At 41.5% G+C, this 26,108-nt stretch overlaps 1 protein-coding gene across 3 annotated transcripts in view; it reads left to right on the forward strand.

Annotated features, from left to right (window-relative positions):
- Window positions 1–26,108, forward strand: part of ELMO1 (engulfment and cell motility 1) — a 683,834-nt gene that overhangs the window by 346,109 nt on the left and 311,617 nt on the right. For all 3 annotated transcript variants that reach the window (XM_030204026.1, XM_030204017.1, XM_030204035.1), the window contains one exon: window positions 25,125–25,233. In XM_030204026.1, coding sequence (XP_030059886.1) covers window positions 25,125–25,233 — 109 coding nt within the window. The remainder of the gene's footprint in view (window positions 1–25,124; window positions 25,234–26,108) is intronic.

Consider the following 26,108-nt stretch of genomic DNA (forward strand, 5'->3'; position numbering starts at 1 on the left):
GCATGCCTAGTTTGTTATGGCATCAGTCTTTTTAGTGCATAGTTGCACACTGATAATGTTCATCTGCTACTGAAGCTAATTTTTGTGTGTATGGTAAACATAGGTATCACATCACCCATTAAGCAGTGTTTTACCATTGTATTTATTTTTTATGTGCTGAAACCTTTTTTTAAGATTCTTGTACAGAAAAAAAAGGAAGAATATAATCACAATATGTTTTTTTCCATTTATTTATTTATTTGTTGCATTTGTATCCCACATTTTCCCACCTATTTGCAGGCTCAATGTGGCTTACATTGTACCGTAATGGCGATTGCCAATTCCAGATCAAGAAATACATAGTGGTATTGTAGTAAAGTTCGCACATGACAAAGTAAGTTAAGCAGTCAATTGTTAACGATTTTTTCCGGGGTAGAAATCAAGTGGTATTGCGTTAAAGTTCAGTAGTTGACAGTGTATGTGGATTGACCAAGTATTGAAAGTTAATTTTGTCTATATCTAGTATCGGTTTCTTGTCTGGTATTTAGGATGGATCAATTGTGGTATGCCTTTTTGAACAGGTTGGTTTTTAGTAATTTTCGGAAGTTTGTTAGGTCATGCAGCATTGATTTTATGGCGTTTGGTAGTGCATTCCGTAATTGCGTGCTTATGTATGAGAAGCTGGATGAATTGTTGATTTATATTTTAGGTCCTTTGCAGCTAGGGTAGTGGAGGTTCAGGAATGTTCGTGCTGACCTTTTGTGTTCCTGGTTGGTAAGTCTATGAGGTCTGTCATGTAGATTGGAGCTTCGCCATGAATAATATTTTTGTACCAGGGTGCAGATTTTGAACATAATACGTTCTTTAAGTGGGAGCCAGTGTAATTTTTCTCTTAGGGGTTTGGCGCTTTCGTATTTTGTTTTTCCAAAAATGAGTGTGGCTGCTGTGTTTTGAGCAGTTACAAATTTACAAATTATTGCAAGAAAATTAAGTATAGTCATCCTATCATAGTCCACAATTCCAGCGGGGGAACAAGGCACTATACTACTACTACTTATCTCAAAGGAAAATAATCTCAATCACTAATTCAAAATTAGAGACATGAAGGGAGAATCACAAGAACATTTCAAAACAGATTAGGGTGTAGATGTCAAAACCGTTTCTGGATTTGGAGATGGGGCTGCTACCCTCATGGATTCCAAGAATGAACTTAAGTGTAAAGGATTGTGCTGAAACTTTCTTTTGCACAGGTTTTTTGCATAGACTCACAGTCTGATAAGATGGCTTCCATTACTCTTTAATTTAAGGAAATATGGATGCTGTGAAGTGCTTTTACTTTTAATTTTGATTCGGATGCTTGCATATGTGTAATGTTCTGTAAATCTTATTTGGTGATTCTCTATTAGGTAAATGCATAAATAAGACCTGAGATTGATCAATCTACTGCAATCCACTTAGCTCAGCTCTCTGGAGCAGAAGAATAGTTTCTCGTTGATGGAGGTGCCATTTCATGTGGCACTAAATCGTTTAATGAAATTAAAGAGCTTTTTATTTTTAAACTAGGGGAAGGGAATGAATTCGTAGTCTGTAATTAAAGGTAGCAATCAAGCCAGTGATTGAAATAAAGCTTTGTGATGGATCAGTTTTAGACATTCCTAAAATTGTCAATTTATTTTTCTATTTTTCCTGATCAGCGTGAGCTGCAATTGCCATTAATTAAAATTTTCTTTGTTTTTAATTACATGCTGCCAATTAAGCACACAAAAGGGATCATCCTTTTGAATGATGTTAATATGCAGCGTTTGTTAACTTTTAATTTACTGTGTGTTGAACGACTTTCCCTGTTCTATTTTTTTTTTAATTAGTTTCCTTTTCTCTGCCAGCTATCCTACAAATCAATTTGTTGTTTTCTTTCTGTTGCTCTGCCTGAGGTCTACTGTAAAAATATGGAGGTGTTCTCTTAAATGCACTAATAGGCATGACAGTGCTTTGTGTCTGAAATACTTAGTATAATACTGATTAGAATACCAGTATTCTACCTGCTTTCTGGCAATAAGGATACTTGCAATAAATTTTCATATTTTAAAAAGAAACCACAGCAGCTACATTCTTTAAAATATTAACAAGCTCTATTTTCTCTTAAGATTTATTTCATATGTAGGTAGTTTTTTTTAAACACTCTTTTACTATCACTGTGCAGATAATATTGAGCTTCCTGGCTTTCCTTTTGGACAGTCATCTGCCTCAGCAGTAGGTTAAAAAGTCAGGTCACATAATTTGGGTTTTAACTATTTATTGCTAGCTGCAAATACAGTATACTTGCTTTAAACATCCTGAAAACTTGTTTAACCCTGGGGGGGGGGGGGGAGCAACTACAACTAGACCCAGAATAAAGTACAGTGGTCTCTGTTTACTTTGTCTCATAGTATAAGAAGGCACAGTATTTGCTCAGTAAAGCTTGATAAAGAGGGATATTTATGTTCCTTTTTTATGAGTGTAACAGTTCTTTCAATGATCACAGCACCTTCATTTGCAACTATCTGAAGATTTTTCCTCTGGTTGATGTATCCCCCCCCCCCCCCCCCTCAAATAAAAGCCAGACTTAGCTAAGTTATGAAGGAGCAGTGTTTGACTGGAGATAGGGCTCCCCCTGTAATCCTGCAGTTGTAAGACCTGTGTCATGTTAGCCACCGTCACTGTTGTACTATAGTCCAAGTCCTGGTCAACCCAAATACTTGAAGATGTGACAACAGAGGAAACTCCACATGTTATGTGGCAGTTCACAGGACTGTCACTGAGCTACCATGTTAAACTAGTCATACTGTTTTTATCAGTGAAATAAAGATTTGTATCATGTTCAGATAATGCATATTTTATAAATGAGAAAAAATATGTTCTTTGTGTGGCAGACAATGCAGTCATTCATGGAAGACCTTTGCACTGTACCTTATATTCTTAACAGCTAGTACAGTTAGATCTGCTCACCATGAGTTTTTCTCTTACCCATCAGGTTTAAGATGGGTTAGGATGGCATTTGGGGGGGGAGGGGGTAGAGAGAACAGGAGGGTAGTGATGAATAAGTACAGTTAAAATATTTAAATATACCATTCCATGATGAATTGAAAGATGCAAGGATAAATCTTTGAGGGAAAGATTTGTCATTATTTAAAAATAGAGAGAGGGACTGCTCTTGTTGAATATAAGGGAATAGAATGTGAAAAAATGTATTTGAGATGAGGGTTCTGAGGACTTACAGGTGATTGTGGTACACATACTGAGGGTAGCAGTCTACTGTATTATGTAGACTTTGACCCAAATGTTGCGCTGAAATCCTTGAAGGAGCTAACCTTAGAATACTTTTGAATTATTGAAGTTATAAATTCTGTCCCTCAACTAGATCTGGCATCCTACTGGAAATAGTGTATTAAGGGGTTCTTTTACTAAAGATTAGCTTGAGTTTTCTGCAGCAGGGCCCATGGGAATAAAATACATCCTGCTGCAGATAGCTCAAGCTAATATTTAGTAAAAGACCCCCTAAGTAATTATCAATACATTTGCTACCTGCTTCACATAAATATTGAGTCCCTTGGTTTCTCTCAGTCATATCTTATCACAGCATCTCTGCACCTCTAGGCAATGTCCTTCAGTTCTGCTTTCCTTTCCCCCATCTAAGTAGTGCTATACTGGGAAAGACCAAAGGTCCATCTAGCCCAGCATCCTGTCACCGACAGTGGCCAATCCAGGTCAAGGGCACCTGGCACGCTCCCCAAACGTAAAAACATTCCAGACAAGTTATACCTAAAAATGCGGAATTTTTCCAAGTCCATTTAATAGCGGTCTATGGACTTGTCCTTTAGGAATCTATCTAACCCCTTTTTAAACTCCGTCAAGCTAACCGCCCGTACCACGTTCTCTGGCAACGAATTCCAGAGTCTAATTACACGTTGGGTGAAGAAAAACTTTCTCCGATTCGTTTTAAATTTACCACACTGTAGCTTCAACTCATGCCCTCTAGTCTAGTATTTTTGGATAGCGTGAACAGTCGCTTCACATCCACCCGATCCATTCCACTCATTATTTTATACACTTCTATCATATCTCCCCTCAGCCGTCTCTTCTCCAAGCTGAAAAGCCCTAGCCTTCTCAGCCTCTCTTCATAGGAAAGTCGTCCCATCCCCACTATCATTTTCGTCGCCCTTCGCTGTACCTTTTCCAATTCTACTATATCTTTTTTGAGATACGGAGACCAGTACTGAAACACAATACTCCAGGTGCGGTCGCACCATGGAGCGATACAACGGCATTATAACATCCGCACACCTGGACTCCATACCCTTCCTAATAACACCCAACATTCTATTCGCTTTCCTAGCCGCAGCAGCACACTGAGCAGAAGGTTTCAGCGTATCATCGACGACGACACCCAGATCCCTTTCTTGATCCGTAACTCCTAACGCGGAACCTTGCAAGACGTAGCTATAATTCGGGTTCCTCTTACCTACATGCATCACTTTGCACTTGTCAACATTGAACTTCATCTGCCACTTGCACGCCCATTCTCCCAGTCTCGCAAGGTCCTCCTGTAATCGTTCACATTCCTCCTGCGACTTGACGACCCTGAATAATTTTGTGTCATCGGCGAATTTAATTACCTCACTAGTTATTTCCATCTCTAGGTCATTTATAAATACATTAAAAAGCAACGGACCCAGCACAGACCCCTGCGAGACCCCACTAACTACCCTCCTCCACTGAGAATACTGGCCACGCAATCCTACTCTCTGCTTCCTATCTTTCAACCAGTTCTTAATCCATAATAATACCCTACCTCCGATTCCATGGCTCTGCAATTTCTTCAGGAGTCTTTCGTGCGGCACTTTGTCAAACGCCTTCTGAAAATCCAGATATACAATATCAACCGGCTCCCCATTGTCCACATGTTTGCTTACCCCCTCAAAAAAATGCATTAGATTGGTGAGGCAAGACTTCCCTTCACTAAATCCGTGCTGACTTTGTCTCATCAGTCCATGTTTTTGTATATGCTCTGCAATTTTATTCTTAATAATAGCCTCCACCATCTTGCCCGGCACCGACGTCAGACTCACCGGTCTATAATTTCCCGGATCTCCTCTGGAACCCTTCTTAAAATCGGAGTAACATTGGCTACCCTCCAGTCTTCCGGTACTACACTCGATTTTAGGGACAGATTGCATATTTCTAACAGTAGCTCCACAAGTTCATTTTTTAGTTCTATTAATACTCTGGGATGAATACCATCAGGTCCCGGTGATTTACTACTCTTCAGCTTGCTGAACTGACCCATTACATCCTCCAAGGTTACAGAGAATTTGTTTAGTTTCTCCGACTCCCCCGCTTCAAATATTCTTTCCGGCACCGGTGTCCCCCCCAAATCCTCCTCGGTGAAGACCGAAGCAAAGAATTCATTTAATTTCTCCGCTACGGCTTTGTCCTCCTTGATCGCCCCTTTAACACCATTTTCGTCCAGCGGCCCAACCGACTCTTTGGCCGGTTTCTGCTTTTAATGTATCTAAAAAAAATTTTTACTATGTATTTTTGCTTCCAACGCTAATTTCTTCTCAAAGTCCTTTTTTGCCCTCCTTATCTCCGCTTTGCATTTGGCTTGGCATTCCTTATGATCTATCCTGTTACTTTCAGTTGGTTCTCTTCTCCACTTTCTGAAGGATTGTTTTTTGGCTCTAATGATTTCCTTTATCTTACTGTTTAGCCACGCCGGCTGACGTTTAGTCTTTTTTCCTTTTTTCTAATACGTGGAATATATTTGTCCTGAACCCAGCAACATTACCTTCTTCCACTCACACACCATTCCTGGTATCTATCCATTTTCTTCCTCAGCATTTCTCACCTCTTCTCAATCTCTCTACTTCTCACAGCATCAAAACAAGAGAAATGCATGGAGTGAGGTGTAAATGCAGAGGTGTTGTGGGATGCACTGGAAAGGGATAGATAGCATTACAGACCTCTGACCCAGATGGAGGACCTGGACAGACATCCAAATGATATGAAAAATAGGGGAGCTAGTAGTGATGGTGAATTTCAACCTTCTGGGTGTGGACTGGGGTACCTTATCAGCAGATTTCTTTAGAAGATCAGCACGCACATTCCTTAACCTCCACTACCCCAACTATAAAGGACTAAAATGCAAGTCCACATACGCCATCAGCTTCTCCTACATTTGTACGCAACTATGGAACGCATTACCAAAGGCCATAAAAACAACGCAAGATCTAGCTAGCTTCCGAAGGATACTGAAAACTGACCTATTCAAGAAGGCATACCACAAACAACCATCCTAATTACTAAAAAATAAGACTGATCATGAACGAGACAGAACCGATCTCGTATCACTTGACTGGTTAGCCTCACTGCTTCTAATGTACAAACACTACCACTTCTACCCTGATCTTTCTATAAATGATGAACAAACATATGTTACAATCCAATCTATAACTTAAGAATCTATTTGCAATACCTTAATGTATTCCTCTATCATGTATGTACGCACTTGAACGAAATACCATTTGTAATTCTACTGACCGGAAATGGCAATCGCCACTACGGCAAATGTAAGCCACATTGAGCCTGCAAATTGGTGGGAAAATGTGGGATACAAATGCTACAAATAAATAAATAAATACAAAATTTCAATGGGTTTTCCCAGTCAGACAAATAGTGACGAGTGTGTCTTTACTGTCTAGGTAGACAATTGTCTGAGTACCAAGGACCACCAAATGGTATGGTTCAAAATCAAAGGCAGAGAAGTTCTACAACTTTACCAGTATGAGAAGGTGGATGAAATGGAAAACAAAATAACAATCTATATATCAGGAAAGGAGATTAATAAGAAAAGAAATGTATATGCTTTCCAAAGAGATGGCTTTAAAAGTAAGGACAAGATTAGCATTCTAAAAGTGCAAAGGACCTCAAGAGAAGAACATAGGAGAGAATATCTGGGAAAACTGAAAGATGTGGTAAAGTGTGAATGAAAGAAAAGATAGCTAAAGAGGTACAGCAATGTAGCAAGGCTTTTTTCTTCAGGTATGTCAGTGGAAGAAAGGCAGTGGTGGTTTTGTAAATAACATGTAGAAAGAGAAGAGGAAATTTTAAATGGCTGTGCTCAATTATATTTTATATTTGTATTTTCCAACTGAAAGAACACCCAAGATGGGTTCCAATTATGGCTGCTGCAAGGCATTCAAAATCATGCTGCAAACAGGCTTCAGTTCCATGCAGCCATAATTGATGAAACAAGCACCCCTTGTCGAGAGTGGACTCTTGCATGTTAAAAGATAATTTCTATATGCAATCCAGTACTTTCCTTTTTTTTTTTTTTTTTTTTGGGGAGTTTGAAGGCGCCTTAAAATTTGCTGCACACCTTTTGAAACCCTTCAGTTGAGTACTTTCTTCCTGTTCGTATATTGAATTTACTGAATTTATTGAACTGAATTATGTATGAGAGCGTGTTGTTTTGCACACAAAAACTCTGGGTGCACCATGAAGCAATACAGAGGCATTATGATTCTCTATTGTACTCCATTTCTTTCCTAATAATTCCTAACATTGTTTGCCTTTTTGGCCATACGCTGAGCAGAGGAGTGTCATGTGCAAATATGCTCAACTCACTCACTCTTATTTCTGGATAATGTATACACACAACTGAGGCACACAACTGTTCATCTTTTTCCACTGATATAATTGACCAGTTAATTCTGCTCTCTGTATTCTACCTTTTAACCAGTTTCCAATACAAAAGAGGATATTATTCCCTGTCCTATGACTTTTTAATTTTTTCAGGAGTCTTTCATGAGGGACTTTCAGAAGCATTTGACAAAGTCTAGATACACTATGGTCCTCATTTTACAAGCCCTGTTCACATTTGATGTATGCATAAACTGGCACAAACATTTACTTTGCATGAACATCTAAATCCCCATTTTATAAAGCTGGGACATGCAAATAGTAAGGGAACATGGTTTGGGCTAGTTTGGGTTGAGACAAGGGCATGGAAAGTTTATAGACGATTATTCTCCATTTCAGAATGTTCTAAAAAAAATCACTGTCAGGTGCTACACGTTTAAGACTTGGTAAACAGCTGCTATTGAATAGCACTCCATTGGACTGATCGAAGGGGTTGCCCTTTTAATTCCCCAATGGTTTTTATCCCCCTAAAATACCAAACTGGCAAGCCAAAGCAGGCACTGCCCACTTCATGTCTTCTTATCCCTTCCTTTCTTCCCATACAGACTCGCATACCCAACATCCTCCACACATATTTTTCAGAGACTTACCACACACATATTAGTATAATAACATGCAAGCGCGCACACACACTGAAACACCCCCTACTACATATACAATATACACACCCTTTACAGTTTTCCAGAAAACTAATCTTACCCCTTCACCTAGTCCAGATACTTGTGACCTGGATTGCCAATTTTGGAAACAAGATACTGGGTTTGATAGACGTTTAGTCCATCTCAGTAGGGCAATGCTTAATTTCTTATGTTCCACTCATTCCTATTGTACATTACACAAACCCACTCCTGTGTATCTCCTCATGAGAATCGCATACCAGCTTCCAAACATATACACGCCCTCCACCCATGCATAGATCCCCCACCTATATCCACTACATCATGTAGCTGTCGGCACACACATACTCTCACCACTACCCCAGGCTCTTAAAGATCTATATTGGAAAGCATTCCCAAAACCAAACTTCTGCATAATTTCCCAACTTGATTTTTAAACACATTCACATTTAGATAGAGGATGGAGTACCTATGCAAATCAGTATCTTGTGCTGAAATTATAATATGGAGGAAAAAGAGCCTCACAGAGCTCCTGGACAATATATCTGTCTATTGGAGCTAAAACGGATCTTAACTTGATCCTCTGTTCATCATTGGCTCTGAAAAAACCCCCCAAAATTAATGTTTCAACAGCAGTGACAAATATACTAGTTCCATTCTAATGTTACTTCACAAAAAAAATTGGAACTAAAAATATTAGAACAAAGTGTAAAATAAACACTTATCTATAACGCTAGAAGACATCAATCATTCTTCCTAAGGCGCTCCAAGCCAACGTGGCCAGCGTTTCGTAAAAAACTGCTTCAGGGCTTAGATAGCGCTCGTCTTATGAAAGCCGCTGTAGCGGTGGTCTCCTGCATTCAGCATTCTGCAATGCTGAATGCAGGAGACCACCGCTACAGCGGCTTTCATAAGACGAGCGCTATCTAAGCCCTGAAGCAGTTTTTTACGAAACGCTGGCCACGTTGGCTTGGAGCGCCTTAGGAAGAATGATTGATGTCTTCTAGCGTTATAGATAAGTGTTTATTTTACACTTTGTTCTAATATTTTTAGTTCCAATTTTTTTTGTGAAGTAACATTAGAATGGAACTAGTATATTTGTCACTGCTGTTGAAACATTAATTTTGGGGTTTTTTTTCAGAGCCAATGATGAACAGAGGATCAAGTTAAGATCCGTTTTAGCTCCAATAGACAGATATATTGTCCAGGAGCTCTGTGAGGCTCTTTTTCCTCCATATTATAATTTCAGCACAAGATACTGATTTTTTGTATCATTCTAAAACAAGGAAAGTGTAGAATTTGTTATATTTTTTGAGATAAACTTTTCCATACCTCGTATACTGTTTTTTAGTGGTACCTATGCAAATGTCATAAATTATGGAATAGCGACAGAAATTAATTTCCACATCATGTTTTGTTCATTTGCCGAGCAGTATCTTGCTTGACTGTTCATGAGGTCCACAGTGTTAATAAATAACTTCAATTATATACCCAGTATCTCATGGAGGTTTCGCATGTAAATTTGTAATAACTTTCCTGGGTTAGAGATGCATTTTTTAAATGCAGAACCATTTCCTTTATGAATTCAGTTTTTTTTCTAAGTAATGTTATCCTTTCAGTAAGCTTCAAATTATCAACAGATAATGGCAGTAGGACTGAAAAATATGATATGATCAGCTAGGTTTTTTTTAATATAGCTTATTCTTTCGACATTTATATTTTTTTGACAGTGAGAGCATTGAATATTTCTAGATAGTGATAGAATCCATGAAGGAGTCATTGCTTTTGTGGCTTATTGTTTTTTTTTTTTCCAGGGCTGCATTTTGCTTAAATTTTTAATCACATGTTCATGATTAAAGGTATGTTATTTATTTCCCCACTAGAGCTCTTTGTGACTCAGTAGGCAAGTGACTTAACCCTCCATTGCCCAGTTGCAAGGAGCTGCAGCAGGAGCAAAAATAAATAACATACCTTTTAATTATGTGATTAATTATGATTAAAATTTTTATTGCAATGCAGTCCTAAAAAAAATTAAGAAATATGAAATACAAGTTGAAAAATTACATATGTAAAACAGCATGCAGAATAGCTATAAACAGCTTCACAGTTTTCACAACCTACTTCAGAAAAGCAAACCTAGCTTTTTAAGTCTCGCTTTTAATGCTCTTATCACCTATGTCAGGCATGCTTTTCTCTAGAGTACATGCTAATGTTTTCTTTAGTGGGATGTCTGCTTCTGTCCATGATGTGTCCTTATCACTGATCTGTCTTATAACCATGTACAAGAAATGAGTGGCTTGAATTTATTTATTTGGATTTGTTCACACCTTTTTTGAGTAGTAGCTCAAGGGGAGTTACATTCAGATACACTGGGTATTTCTCTGCTCCTGGAGGGCTCACAATCTAAGGTTGTACCTGAGGCAGTGGAGGATTCAGGGGTACTTTTACCAAGCTGTGGTGTAAAAGGTGTTTTTGATGTGTGCTGAGGCCCCCTTTTACCACAGCAAGTAAAAGCTGTCTTTTGGTTTTTTAATAGAAATGACCAGGCGGCAATGTTTTTTTTGGGGGGGGGCAAGGGCTCCTGCGCTCACCCGGCTGTAACCGGACAGCGCACCAGAAGTGGAAGCTACCTCCGGGCTGCTGCAGTAGGCCGGCAGTAGTTCCGCATTGGGCTTACTGCTGCTTTATAAAAGACCCCGTAATTGACTTACCCAAGATCACAAGGGGGCCACAGTGGGATTTGAACCAGCCACCTCTGGATGTCAAGACTGGTGCTCTAACCACTAGGCTACTCCTCCACTCAAAATACAGCAGCATCAACCCTGAAGAGTAACTGAGTTGTTGCACTTTTCTGTAGTTTGTGGTATTAAAGGCTGTCTTACCCTCACCATATTAAATTTAACTTGGGCTTGACATAATATGTAGTACCTCAAGATAGAAATGCATCATCACATAGTAATAACTTGCATGCATTGCATGGCTATAGGTTAGTGGAGGAATAATCTTACAGCTTGTTTCTGTGCATCTTTCAGTGAGAATTTTGCTGCATGTGCTTAATGTTGCAAGTGCAGATAAACACATCAGCATAGAAAACAATCATGTGCAACAGTCTAACAGCTTCAAAACCAAAGGAAACCAAAGTGACGGAACAGTGCATTTTTAAGCCTGTGAACTGTATTGTTTCATAAAGTGTATTTTTCCTAATTGGCCAGCAGATGGTGTTTGTTTTGTGTTTTAAAGCTGTTGCAGAAAAAGACTTTTTCTTTTCTAGATTAAGTTTGGTGAAAGGCGATCTGCAATACCATTGACGAGATACTTTCAAAGCTGGTGACCTGGGCTCTTATTGGTCCTGGAGTTCAAATCTAGCCAGGAGGTACTGGATTTTCTTTAGTCTCAGTTTAGGGGTACAGAGGAGAAGCATCTCTCTCCTGAGACCCTGGTCAAGACTTGTGAACAGTTAATTTCCTGAAACTGCCCAGGTACTACCCAGATAGTAACAAGTGTTTAGATGGTTTTAATATTGATCCTTATTCAGTTGCCTGTTATTGCTTGTTGCTTTTCCATCTGTTTTATATCGTTCACTGTTCAAATTTTTCATGACATAATCAATGAATTTATTAGCTCTTTGTCCTGGACCGACTAAGCATCCTGATGGTTTGTGTTTTGGGTCTGTGGGTGCTTTCTGGGAACTGTGGGACCCCTGGGAGTGTGGCCCCAGTGTTCTAGAAATCACCAGGGAATAACCTGAGAGTGGGAGACTCGTCGAGAGGCAAGTGGGACCCAGTTGGTAGGAGAAGGGTGCTAGTTTAGAGCACAATCGGCAGGTGCAGAATAGAGAGCTGCACGGCTTCCGTCCCCGCGGGAATCCCGCGGAACCCGCGGGAATCCCGCGGAACCCGCGGGATTCCCGCAGGGACGGAGGCAGTTCCTGCGGGGTTCCCGCGGGGATGGAAGCTGTTCTGCGGGGTTCCCGCGGGGACGGAGTCAGTTCCTGCGGGGTTCCCGCGGGGATGGAACCAGTTCTGTGGGCTTCCCGTGGAATTGTAAGCTCCACCTGCACCAGCCTCTCATCTACCGAATGCCAATTTCTTTGAGTGCTGTCTCCTCCTCCTCCTCCTCTTCCTCCTTGCTTTAACAGCATAAATGTGGAAAGTCTTCCATTAAGGAGGTGGTAGAGTCACAAATGATGACGGAATTCAAAAAGGCATGGGATGAACACAGAGGATCTCTAATTAGAAAATGGAAGTTATAAAAAACCTAACCTTAAATGGCTGCATGTGTGTGGATGTGTCAAGTGACGCTTAGATGGCAACTCTGGCTGTGATGAACTAGAGCTGATACCTGGCAGACTTGTATGGTCTGTGTCTCATACATGGCAATCTGGTGTAGGATGGGCTGGAAAGGGCTTAGACAGCAACTTTAGTGGCTGGAACATGAGGACAGTGCTGGACAGACTTTTATGGTCTGTGTCCCACAAATGAGAACATGAATAGGCTGGAATGGGCTTCGATGGCAACTCCAGCAGTTGGAACATAAAGATGGGGCCAGATAGACTTCTGTGGTCTTTGTTCCAGAAACACGAAAGAAAGACAATAATCAAGTATATAATATCACACTCGTTGATTTAATGATGAATTGATCATGAGTGTTACTATTGGGCAGAGTGGATGGACCGTTCAGGTCTATTTGCTGTCACTTACTATGTTACTATTAATCCTCTTTGCTCCCAGGCTGGTGCACAGACCTCAGCTCTGACACAGGCACGAGAATTAGATGTCACCTGACCTACTGGCGCGTGCATGTGGCGACCTTTCAGCACACACTGCCAGTGAATCAGAGACAAATCTTACATGTGCGCACCAGAGTGTTCCAAGTTCCAACTTCCGTTCCTTCCTTGCCTACAGTGCTGTGGCTCAAATCCAGAGAGAGACTGAGGGAGCTGACTGGAACTTTCTTTTATGTACTATTAAATTCTTACGGGGATGGGCGGGGATGGGTTAAATTCTTGCGGGGACGGGTGGGGACGGGTTGGGATGGTTTAAATTTTTGCGGGGATGGGTGGGGATGGGTAAGATTCCAGTGGGGATGGGTGGGGACGGGTAAGATTCCAGCGAGGACGGGCGGGGATGGGTAAGATTTCTGTCCCCGTGCAACTCTCTAGTGCAGAAGGACCTGAGCAGTGCTGAGGACAGACCTTCCAGGTGACCGCAGGGTTAACACCAGGCGGGTGCTAAGCATTCCGTGACAGACCAGTTATGTGATTTGAAATTGGCTTTCAAGTACATAAATCTGACAGATTTATTCAATGAAAAAGGAACAAGGCTGGAGTGTTCTTAGGGCTCACTTTTCTAATCTGACCTATTTAGCACAGAGGTGGGCATCCTGCGGCCCACTATTCAATTTTATTTGGCAGAAAACGTCATTAACCAGTGTGTTGGCAATTTTAAATACTGCATTCTGCAAATATTTTCAGCAGTTTTCTATCATTTTTAGTTAAAACTTTACTTATTTTATCACAGAAAGTCTGTGGAGATCTTTGCATTTCCAGTTTCAACACTGCATAACATTACGGCCTGCTAGAAATAGTACTGACATTGATGTGACCCTCTGTGTATAAAGGTTACCTGTCCTTGTGTTAGCCGAATATTCAGTCTAGCGTATTATATTTGTGCAGGAAATTTCATCTATATAAATGGCATAACTGAAAGTTTATGTGGTTAAAGTTAACTAGATATTGAAGTACAGCTGAATATCCTGATAAGGCTGGTACATTAACTTTGTGCAAGGACCTTTATGGTACTTTTAAAAGTCTGCATCCAGAGTATATTAAATGAAGGGAGAAATGTTCTTTAAGGATGGGGGGGGGGGGGGGAGGACGGATTAAGACCCTCTGTTCTCTGTGAACGCTCTCACTCCTCATACAATGTCTGTCTTCACTCACCCCAGCAGGGCCGCTGAGAGACTGAGCCAGACCTGGGACAAGACCGCCCCCAGCCCCCCCCAAGGATCGCTGCCGCCCTGCCCCTGCCTCCCCTCCCCCAATCGCTACCTCTGTCGCCTCCCTCTCCTGGTCCCAGGCCGCTGGCACCGGAGTCCCCAGTCTCCACCTACCTACCCTCAGCTCCCTTCTGTTTGCCATTTGACCACCTTCATTTAAAAAAAAAATCTCGAAATCGGAAGCGCAGCACCTTCTCTGTGAAAGCAGCAGATCGCCTCGGGTGGGCCTTCCCTCACTGTGTCCCGCCCTCATGGAAATAGGAAGTTACATAAGAGGAGGGCAGGACACAGGGAAGGCCCGCCTGAGGTGATCTGCTACTTTCACATAGAAGGCGTTGCTCTTCCGATTTCAAGAGATTTTTTTTGTTTTTTTAAATGAAGGTGGTCGGATGGCAGACAGAGGGGAGCTGAGGGTAGGTAGGTGGAGACTGGGGACTGCGGTGCCGGCGGCCTGGGAACAGGAGAGGGCGAGAGACCCCAGCACCAGGTCGTCCTTGGATTTCTGGGCCTGGGGAATTTTGACCCTGCCCCCCCTTGGTGACCCTGCACCCCAGTGAAAGTGCCAATCAGTCCTGGTTTTGTCTGATTTAAAAAAAAAAACACTTTGGGGAAATAACTTCCTGAAAATTTAATAAAATGGGATGAAACTTGGAATGAGGGAAAAGCTGATTTAAAAAAACAAACAAACCACTAAGTTAAAAAATGGACTGATGAATCCAGAGAAATAAGTTCCCCCTCTCCCCCCAAAAGGGCTAGTGTATTTCTATGGAAGGAGCACCACGTTCTGTAGTATAGTAGAAAAATTAACAGAATGAAATGAAAGCTGGCATGTATGAAAACAGTTATTTTTTAAAGGCACATTAAGTTCAAATATGGGCCAAATTTGACCAGGAATTCCAGAGAAATGTGCCTTCCAAAATATAGCCCAATGCATTTCTGTAAGGAAAGGCGTTCCAGCTTTTGTAGCATAGAATTCAGTGTAGCAGTGAAAGAAAATGTAAAGCATTTTAAAAGGTAGAATTCCTTACTCTTCCAAACTCCCCAAAACTTCCCCCAAACTGCTTCCATATCCCAAAAAGTAGCCCGCCACTCCCCCACAATTGCCAACCACCCTGTGAAACTGCTCCATCCCCAAAAACTTACCCCCCGTGTCTTTAAAAATATCCTTTGCAGTTACCACACTACAATTACCTATTGTTTCTCGTATTTATTTCAAGATTCTCACTTTCACTTACAGTGGGGGAAATAAGTATTTGATCCCTTGCTGATTTTGTAAGTTTGCCCACTGACAAAGACATGAGCAGCCCATAATTGAAGGGTAGGTTATTGGTAACAGTGAGAGATAGCACATCACAAATTAAATCCGGAAAATCACATTGTGGAAAGTATATGAATTTATTTGCATTCTGCAGAGGGAAATAAGTATTTGATCCCCCACCAACCAGTAAGAGATCTGGCCCCTACAGACCAGGTAGATGCTCCAAATCAACTCGTTACCTGCATGACAGACAGCTGTCGGCAATGGTCACCTGTATGAAAGACACCTGTCCACAGACTCAGTGAATCAGTCAGACTCTAACCTCTACAAAATGGCCAAGAGCAAGGAGCTGTCTAAGGATGTCAGGGACAAGATCATACACCTGCACAAGGCTGGAATGGGCTACAAAACCATCAGTAAGACGCTGGGCGAGAAGGAGACAACTGTTGGTGCCATAGTAAGAAAATGGAAGAAGTACAAAATGACTGTCAATCGACAAAGATCTGGGGCTCCACGCAAAATCTCACCTCGTGGGGTATCCTTGATCATGAGGAAGGTTAGAAATCAGCCTACAACTACAAGGGGGGAACTTGTCAATGATCTCAAGGCAGCTGGGACCACTGTCACCACGAAAACCATTGGTAACACATTACGACATAACGGATTGCAATCCTGCAGTGCCCGCAAGGTCCCCCTGCTCCGGAAGGCACATGTGACGGCCCGTCTGAAGTTTGCCAGTGAACACCTGGATGATGCCGAGAGTGATTGGGAGAAGGTGCTGTGGTCAGATGAGACAAAAATTGAGCTCTTTGGCATGAACTCAACTCGCCGTGTTTGGAGGAAGAGAAATGCTGCCTATGACCCAAAGAACACCGTCCCCACTGTCAAGCATGGAGGTGGAAATGTTATGTTTTGGGGGTGTTTCTCTGCTAAGGGCACAGGACTACTTCACCGCATCAATGGGAGAATGGATGGGGCCATGTACCGTACAATTCTGAGTGACAACCTCCTTCCCTCCGCCAGGGCCTTAAAAATGGGTCGTGGCTGGGTCTTCCAGCATGACAATGACCCAAAACATACAGCCAAGGCAACAAAGGAGTGGCTCAGGAAGAAGCACATTAGGGTCATGGAGTGGCCTAGCCAGTCACCAGACCTTAATCCCATTGAAAACTTATGGAGGGAGCTGAAGCTGCGAGTTGCCAAGCGACAGCCCAGAACTCTTAATGATTTAGAGATGATCTGCAAAGAGGAGTGGACCAAAATTCCTCCTGACATGTGTGCAAACCTCATCATCAACTACAGAAGACGTCTGACCGCTGTGCTTGCCAACAAGGGTTTTGCCACCAAGTATTAGGTCTTGTTTGCCAGAGGGATTAAATACTTATTTCCCTCTGCAGAATGCAAATAAATTCATATACTTTCCACAATGTGATTTTCCGGATTTAATTTGTGATGTGCTATCTCTCACTGTTACCAATAACCTACCCTTCAATTATGGGCTGCTCATGTCTTTGTCAGTGGGCAAACTTTCAAAATCAGCAAGGGATCAAATACTTATTTCCCCCACTGTATAAAGGAGCCCTTTTACAAAGCAGTGGTAGAGCTACCGCTGCTTTGTCGCGCACCAATCCGGCACTACTGCCGGCTCACCATGGGAGCTGGCGGTAGTGGCACCCCCAGACAAAAAAAGCAACACTGGGCTTTTCAAGACTGAGACAACAGGAGTGATTTATTGATAAGTGACCCGACACGGGCCATGTTTCGGCGTGAAACAACGCCTGCCTCAGGGGTCAGGGTTAGGTTGTAAGTGGTTTGTAATGTGTACCTGTCCAATATCTCCAAAGAAAGATGGGTAAAATCTTTAAGACCAAGCGCGCCTGTCTCAAAGGACAGCCACGATGTAGAGTTTAAAAACTCCTGTAGTAATCTTGTCTTTTAGTAAAAGCAAAATATAAAAGTGGCATCAGAAGAGGCAGGACACATCAGAAGAAAGGTACTGTGCCAACTGGAATCTGCTTCTGTGCAGTGCTACTGCTGCAAACAAGGTTGAAGGACCATTGGGGCAAGCAGAGGAGAAAGTGAGAGATGCCGAGCTACGTGAGTAGAGGGAGGAAAATGAAGAGATCCAAGTTACCGAGGAGCAGAGAGCCAATGTGTGAGATCTGGGCCCCTCAAGCATCTGAGCTGAAGAAGGGGCCCAGGTGTATATGACTTAGCATGTCTGTAAATGAACCCGCTCCAAAAATAGAAGAAGAAATTCCAACAGCTGCAGTATATATGCACTGATTCACTGTAACACAATGATTAAAGAACTGAACCTTTCAAACTGCCTTTCCCTCATCTCCTCTTGTGATCAGAGACTCAGAAAGTACACACATGCATGCCAACATACATGTACAGAAACACACGTGCTCCCTCCCACATACAGTACACACATGGATTTACATTCAGAGGAATTGGAAAGAATTCTATGAGCCATGATGTGCATACTTCCCTCACTTGAGTTAGCTGTGTTGAAGCAAGGCTTTTTGTTTTTCTCAGCTGAATTACATCCACCCTTTTCCGTACTTTTTATATAATTTTTATTAGAGAATATTAGTCTGCTATTGGAAAATAAATAGGTGTTTCATCTGAATATGGAATATTCTCTGTGCCTTAGGGCAGCCAGAATGCTTTACCCAATCTCTGTGGTTTGGTGTTTTTGATGTAAGCAGTTTTGACCTTTTTTCTATGAGTCAAATGCTAGCAGTTCTTGGTATCTGCTTCTAATTCCACCACAGTGTGGAAATTGAAAGAAAATCTGAATTGTACAGGCGAGACGTTTTGTGCTCTAAAATTAGTTTATATTCTAATTTTCCTTATTGTCCAACTGTTATTTTCCTGTCAAATGTTTCTTGAATTGCTAGCGTGTTATTTCTGTTAAATTTGATTATGGTTGCCTCTTGAGTGACAGGAAGATTGTATGAAGGGGTGTTTATATTGCAGAATGTTCCTGAATTTCTGATTAGCGCACAGCAGTTCCAGAAGTATGTCACCTGTTAGAAATATCTATTAAGCTTTTTTATTTCATTTTAAATTTAATCCATTAGTCCTCCACCATCAGTCCCCAGTGGTTCTGTTTTATTGTCTACTGCTTATATTAAGGAAGCTAAGTGGGCTTTATGAGGTAATTGGGACAGTGCTTTTTGTCTTCTTGTTTAAAAATGACCATCGATTACAGCAAATTATCCACATATTAACATTTTTCCATATTTCTCTTGCTGTAAGATGGGAACATCATCTGTGAGAGGTATGAAATACAGCAACACCAGAGTCGTACAAATGAGTTTCCATGAGGTAGCTCTGAGTGACAGGACATGGAATGCATTCTAACTAATTGAATTACTACATGGCTTTACAAGGGCCTTGCCTTTCACACAACTTTCACCTCACCATGGTAGAATATTAAATTTGTGTAAATATCACTGTATACTCCATAAATCAGAGGAGACAGGAAAGCATTTCTGGAAACCAATGCCTTTTGTTCATGACCTCTGCATTCATGAAAGCTTCATATATCATAATTGTACATAGTAAGAGAGGAGCTGATAGTGAAAGGGAATTCTCTCAATATCAGCAGCTGTTACCCAGATAGTTCTCCTAGCCGACACTATATGGATACTGCCTGGCACTGTCTGGGTATTCCTGGAAATGGACCAGATAGTATCTGGATAACTAAAATACCTGCAGGAGTGCATGTGTATGTGCTGGCAGGTTCAGTGGGAGCAGCCATTTTACAAATATATGTAGTGGAGGAGTAGTCTACAGGTTAGACCACTTTCTTGACATCCAGAGGTGGCCCGTTCAAATCCCACGGCTGCTTCTTGTGATCTTGGGCAAGTCATTTAACCCTCTATTGCCTCAGGTGTTAGCAAAGTCCAAATAAATAAAATAAATTTAAAAAACATACATGTCAAAAAAAAAAAAACAAGCAGCATGGACCTGGTAGCTTCCATGTGGAGGAGTTGGCACTTCAGCATGGATATGGCACCACATTTAACACTCCCATTTTATAAGTAGTGAGGCCACAATTTTAACATGGTTTCATTTTGGAAGAGGGAATAAACTACATGGAATTATGGAGATTGACTTTTACTCCCTCAAGTAAAATCCTGGCCAAAATGAGTAATCAGTGTGTACCTTTTCCCTGCTATAAAACCCTTTGTAAAATGGGGAATGCATATACATTTTAGTTTCACCCAGACCATGCCCCTTAATTTCTGTGTGGTATGGTCTCCACATGAAAATACAGTGAGAGCTTTCCTGAACTTGGTATTTACATGTATATGTGACATAAATGCTGCCTCTTCTGTAAATATCAAACATTTAAGATACCTGTCTTGTCCTCATCTTCACAGATTCCATTTTCTTCTTTTATCTTACTTATTCCTCCCCCCTCCCACACACATTTCTTTTTATTCTCCACGCTTGATTTTAACTTTTATTTATTAAGTAAACCATTCTGAAGGCTGGCGGTATATCAATACGTGATGATGACGCCGGGACAGAGAGGGAAACTGTGTGAAGGGGAGGGAGGGAGAGAGGGAACTGCTCCCTCCCCCCGAGGTTGCCGCTACCGCTCCCCCCACCCGGAGTTGCTGCCTCCGCCGCCCCCCCTCCACCCGGCCCGGGCCCTCTCTTCGCTATTGAACTTAAATTGCCGAAAACGCAGCATGGCAGATCAGCTGAGCTCTCGTTGGCCTTCCTTCCCTGCCTGTGTCCCCCCCTCGCCGACATTCCATCACACGAGGGCGGGACACAGGCAGAGAAGGAAGGCTGACGGCAGCTAAGCTGATCTGCCCTGCTGCGTTTTCGGCAATGTAAATTCAGTAGCAAAGAGAGGGGCTGGGTAGAGGGGGGCAGCGGCGGCGACTCTGGGGGGGGGGGGGGGGACCGGTAGCGGCGACCTCGGGGGGAGGGGAGGGCAGGAAAAATGCTGGATATGGGAGGTATCAAGTTAGTGAAAAATGTACTGAGTTTGTCCAATTTTGGACTATCACCTTAGTTTTTTTTTCACATTAATTTATTAATCTTTAAAGAGGACTAACATCACTATAACACTATTTCACCCTAAATTAAAAATAAAATTCTTTTCTCTACCTGTGTTTGGCCATTTTTTTTTTCTAATCCTGTGGGTCCCAATATCTGGTTACTGCTTTCTGTCTTCTCTTAGTTCTCTTTCCAGGGTTTCCTGTTTGCTTGCTATTCTTCGCTCTCCTGTTTTCTTCACTTCCTCCACTACATACATTTCTGACACTGATCCTTCTCTTTTAGCTTTCTTCTATTTTTCTGCCTCTCTCCATTTAGATTTCATTCATTCTTACTATCCAATCTCCCCCTTTTCACTGCTTCTACCTATAGCTTTCCTTATTTTTCCTTTACCCAGGCCCTTTCATTCCTCTTCCTGTTATTCTTCAGTCTTTTCATTTACTCTTCCAAATCTCCCCTTCATCACCTCTGTGCCAATCTTCATTGCCCCATCTCAAACATTTCCCCCCTTCAGCATTACCTAGTCTCTCTCTTCTCCATCCTGCTTGCCCCATCTCTCTTTTTCTTCTCCCATCCAGCATTACTGTATTCTCTCCCTCTTTTTCCGCCATCCAGTATTAATGCGTTATCCCACTTCCTCTTTCCTGCTCCCCCCCCCCCCGCACCTAGTCTTTGTACTTCTTTCCTGCTTTCCCTGCACCTAGTCTTTGTACTTTTTGAAAGAATAAACAATCGATTTGAGTTTACCTGCTCCATTCCATTCAGGATCTTATAGAACGTTTGTACGACTTCCAGTTCATAGTTGTCCTCAGCTAAGGGTTCTTTAAATGTAAAGTTTGCTTTGGTGAACAAACCATTGTTATATTTGTTTATGTTTATAGATACTTAGTGGGCTCACAATGTAATGGGCAGGTGTTCAGAACCTAATGCCGGCACTAGAGACTATTAGCGCCGGACTAGCACCACGCAGAATGTTCAGAGAGCTGTAGCATGGAAACAATGTGCGTACCAAAGATTAGCGCAAATAGTATTTAAAATTAGTCAAACAGGTATTAACAAAGTCATTTCCTATTCTCTCCCAATGCTCAGAGAACAGCACATAAAATAAAGCCACCCTTACTGCTGAAAATCTAACACCAGTTTGAAGCTGGTGTTGGGGGGTTAATTCGGAAGCAAATGGAAGCCCATGTAAACCCATAAGCACTGGTAGTAAGAAACTAATGTGTGTATATTAGAACAGCCATACTGGGTCAGACCAATGGTCCATCCAGCCCAGTATCCTGCTTCCAGCACTGGCCAATCCAGGTCATAAGTACCTGGCAGAAACAGTTAGTAGCACCATTCCATGCTACCAATCCCAGGGCAAGCGGTGGCTTCACCCATGTCCATCTCAATAACAGGCTATGGACTTTTCCTCCAGGAACTTGTCCAAACATTTTTTTAAACCCAGGTACACTAAACTAGGGTTACCATATTTGCCTTGACAAAAAAAAAAAAGAGGACACCAATAGCCACACCTCCTCCCCACCCAGGCACAACCCTACCTAACCTGCCCCTGTCACGTCCCCTTCCCACTCCACCACCCTCTGCCACGTACGCCACCCCCATTCCACACAGTCACCTTGATCCCCGGAAGTTTTGCGAGGCCGCCACTTGGTTGCTGCAGCCATTTTAAAGCGAGCAGGCAGCAGCATCGCCGTGCAGGAAAGAGAGGGGTCCTTTCCTGCCCCGAAGAGGCCACCAGGGCACGGTAGGGGAGGGGAAGGCACCCTGAGGCCCGCAGTGCCAGCCAGCCTGCCCATTTGCCCGCAAACCTGGACAAATAGGCAGGCAGGAAAAACCTTTCCGGACGTCCTTTGGTGTCCTCAAAAAGAGGACATGTCCAGGTAAAACCGGATATATGGTAACCCTACACTAGCCGCCATTACCACATCTTCAGGCAACGAGTTCCAGAGCTTTGAGTGAAAAAATATTTCCTCTTATTTGTTTTAAAAGTATTTCCATGCAGTTTCATTGAGTGTCCCCTGGTCTTTGTACTTTTTGAATGAGAGAAGAACCGATTCACTTCTACCCGTTCCATTCCACTCAGGATTTTGTAGACCTCAATCATATTCCCCTTAGGCATATCTTTTCCAAGCTGAAGAGCCCTAACTTCTTTAGCTTTTCCTCATATGGGAGCAGTTCCATTCCGTCTATCATTTTGGTCACTCTTTTTTGAATCGTTTCTAATTCCGCTATAAATTTTTTGAGATATAGTGACCAGAATTGAACACAATACGGGAGCTGAGGTTGCACCATGGAGCGATACAGAGGCATTCTAATATTTTTGGCCTTATTTTTGCATCCCTCTCCTAATTATTCCTAGCATCCTGTTTGGTTTTTTTGGCCACCGCTGCATACTGGGCAGAAGATTTCAGTGTATTATCTACAATGACACCTAGGTCTTTTTCTAGAATGCTTACTCCTAAAGTGGACCCTAGCATTAGATAACTATGATTTGGATTATTTCTTCTCAATGTGTATCACTTTTCATTTGTCTACATTAAATTTCATCTGCCATTTGGATGCCTAGTCATCCAGTTTCCTAAGGTCTTCCTGCATGCGTTTTGACAACTTTGAATAGTTTTGTGTCATCTGCAGATTTAAGTACCTCACTTGTTCCGATTTGCAGATCATTTATAAACATGCTAAATATCACTGGTCCCAGTACAGATCCCTGCTGCACTCCGCTATTCACCCTCCTCAATTGAGAAAAATAGCCATTTAACCCTACCTTCTGTTTTCTGTCCAATGACCCATTTCTAATCCACAACAGAACATTGTGAATTGGAGCAAACCCGAAAGTTAAAAGCGCACATTGGCGCCTGTTTTCTGTGCTTAAATATAAGCTTTTCCTTTTCAGGTGAAAAAAACTTGAAAAGCTTATATTTAAAGACACGGAATGACACCGATGTGTGCTTTGCTTCTGGGTTTGCCTGACACATGTGTACAAGAACTTTGCTTATAGCAAAACTCTTGTTCGCATGCACCAGGCATGTTGCTCCCCCTTGCTTTGAGTCAAACAGCATGCATATCATTTGCATCTTGTACGGTTGAGCTCTCGCAGTATTGGTTGGACGCTGTCCCAAGTAGTGCCAGAGTTCTGTGCGTCAGCCCTTAAGTGTTATGTGCCTGTGGCAGTGAAGAGTTAAGTGACTTGCATGGTGGTGTCACCAGAGCTGCAGTGGGAATTGAACCAGGTTCTCAGCCCATTGCATTTATCATTAGGCGACTCCTCCACTCCAGGCCAAGGAGTGACATTAAACTTCTGCATACTGATTTTGTAAGGAGATTGGTTTCTGTTCCTTTGTACACACTCCTTAGCTCAATTGAAAACTACGTTACAATGTGTTAAACATAAATGGAGAAAACTATTGACTATGAATGATACACACACACACAACATCACTGGTCAGGAATTTCAGGCCCTTATCATCAGCTGGGGGGCCTGTTGCAGTGAAAACCCAAAGTCTCCATATGACCAGGAACAAGTCTTTTCTGCACGATGCATCCATCCACAGAATGAGCCCCAAGGCTCTGCTGCAAAAAGCACCCTTTTTATTAAGCTAAAACTTACCCAGGAATGTACGTGAGATTTAAGTCATATGCTCTCAGTTCAGGTAAACAAACCACTGGCCAGGTGGCTTATCTCCTGAACCTCAAGCATACCCCGCCTCCCTCCTGCGCAAGCTGGCTTCAGAGACATTCCAACCTGTTCTTGAGATGTGCTTTATCTTATACATTGTTCTTGAGTATGCCTTATCTCATACATTGTTCTTGAGATATGCCTTACATTCTAGCCTGTTCTTTGAGATATACAAGGAAAGTCACTTTTGATCAAAGACAGAAGATTTTTAAAAATGTATTATCGATTAAAGCAAGACTGAAAAGCAATCCTTAATATTTTCCATCACAATGCATTTAATCATTATTCTTTGACATATGGTTATACTTCAGTTTTTACTCATTACAGCTATATTATCAGCTGCTGATAGTTAATGGTGGTCAATGCAGAGAACATATTTGGCAGGTAGCAGATGCTTCTACAGCTTTCTTTTAAACTATTTGTTACTGTTGTGTATTTATTCTTGCCGATGTACTTGTTTCAAAATAATATGTGAAGGTTTTGTTAATTATCAACATGCATCCATTTCAGCATTCCATGTATGGGAAATGTCATTAAATACATGAGCGTCCTCTTCACTTTCCTCCAGAAAATAATCCTAATAATACAACACCAAAGGCATATCTTTTTAAAATCAATCTGATAAGTTCAAAATGTTTGTTATTATGCAGGCAAAATATATGGTGACAGCTTGGTCTATCTTAATATATTTCATTTTTTTAATCTTATAAAAAGGGTAATTAAGACTAAGGAAAAATTTTTTTTTTTAAAAACCCTTCATCTTATGCTGAATACACGCCTTGTAAATGATTAATTTGTCTTGTATGTTCACTTTCCAATGCAGATTGTTCTGGAAAACAGTAGCCGAGAAGACAAACATGAGTGTCCTTTTGGTCGCAGCAGCATTGAGCTAACAAAAATGCTTTGTGAAATCTTGAAAGTAGGAGAACTACGTAAGTTCATCTTTTTTTGTTTGTTTCTTTATAAAACTGTCGTTCACAGCAGGCTGTACATCCAGGTTCTGGTATTCTTCTTTCCAACTAATGATAAATGGAGTAAATAAAAATGAAGTTTCATATTTTTGATTGTTTTACCTAAAGTTGGGTATTCTAAATAGAATCGATGATTTTTTTTTTAAATGTAATCTGTCACTTTAATCAGATCATACACATTTCAGTTGTCTGAGTTCTTTTCTTTTCAAAGTTATCTAGCATGCGCATTTTACATTGGCATATATGCACTTTAACATACATTTAATACAGGGATTCTCAACTAGAGAGTTGCATGGGGACAGAAATCCAACCTGTCCCCGCCGGAATCTAACCCATCCTCATTTCTCCATACCAGCCCCTGTCACACCACAGTCACCTTGCTCCCCCCCCACCCCCCACGAAAGAAATCTGCATGAAATGTTTATTTTTATTATTTTGACTTATGACAACCACTTGACCCTGAAACATGCTCAAAAGAGATGAGGTAAGATGTGATTCCATATGGCCCAATGAAAGGAGAGTTTAAGTTTTACTTGCAATCTTTGTAACACCATGCTTCTCAAGGCAGATTAAAATGAACCCATCAGTAAGTAGGATATCCTCACTGAAATTTGGCCATGTATTACTGTATTGTACAGAACAGTGTAGAAAAATGAGCACAAAACACAGCCTTTATTAGTTCCGTTTCTACCAGCAATAGTTTTTTAAGCTGTTTTAGTGAAATTCAGTTTTTATTTCATGATATTTATATTTACATATGGGAAGCATTCACATAAATTCAAAAGCTGTCAAATAAGTAGTCTTTTGAGGCCACCGCTCAAAGTCTCGGCAGCCAT

This window comes from Microcaecilia unicolor, chromosome 1 (genome assembly GCF_901765095.1).
Source record: "Microcaecilia unicolor chromosome 1, aMicUni1.1, whole genome shotgun sequence".
Lineage (NCBI taxonomy): Eukaryota > Metazoa > Chordata > Amphibia > Gymnophiona > Siphonopidae > Microcaecilia > Microcaecilia unicolor.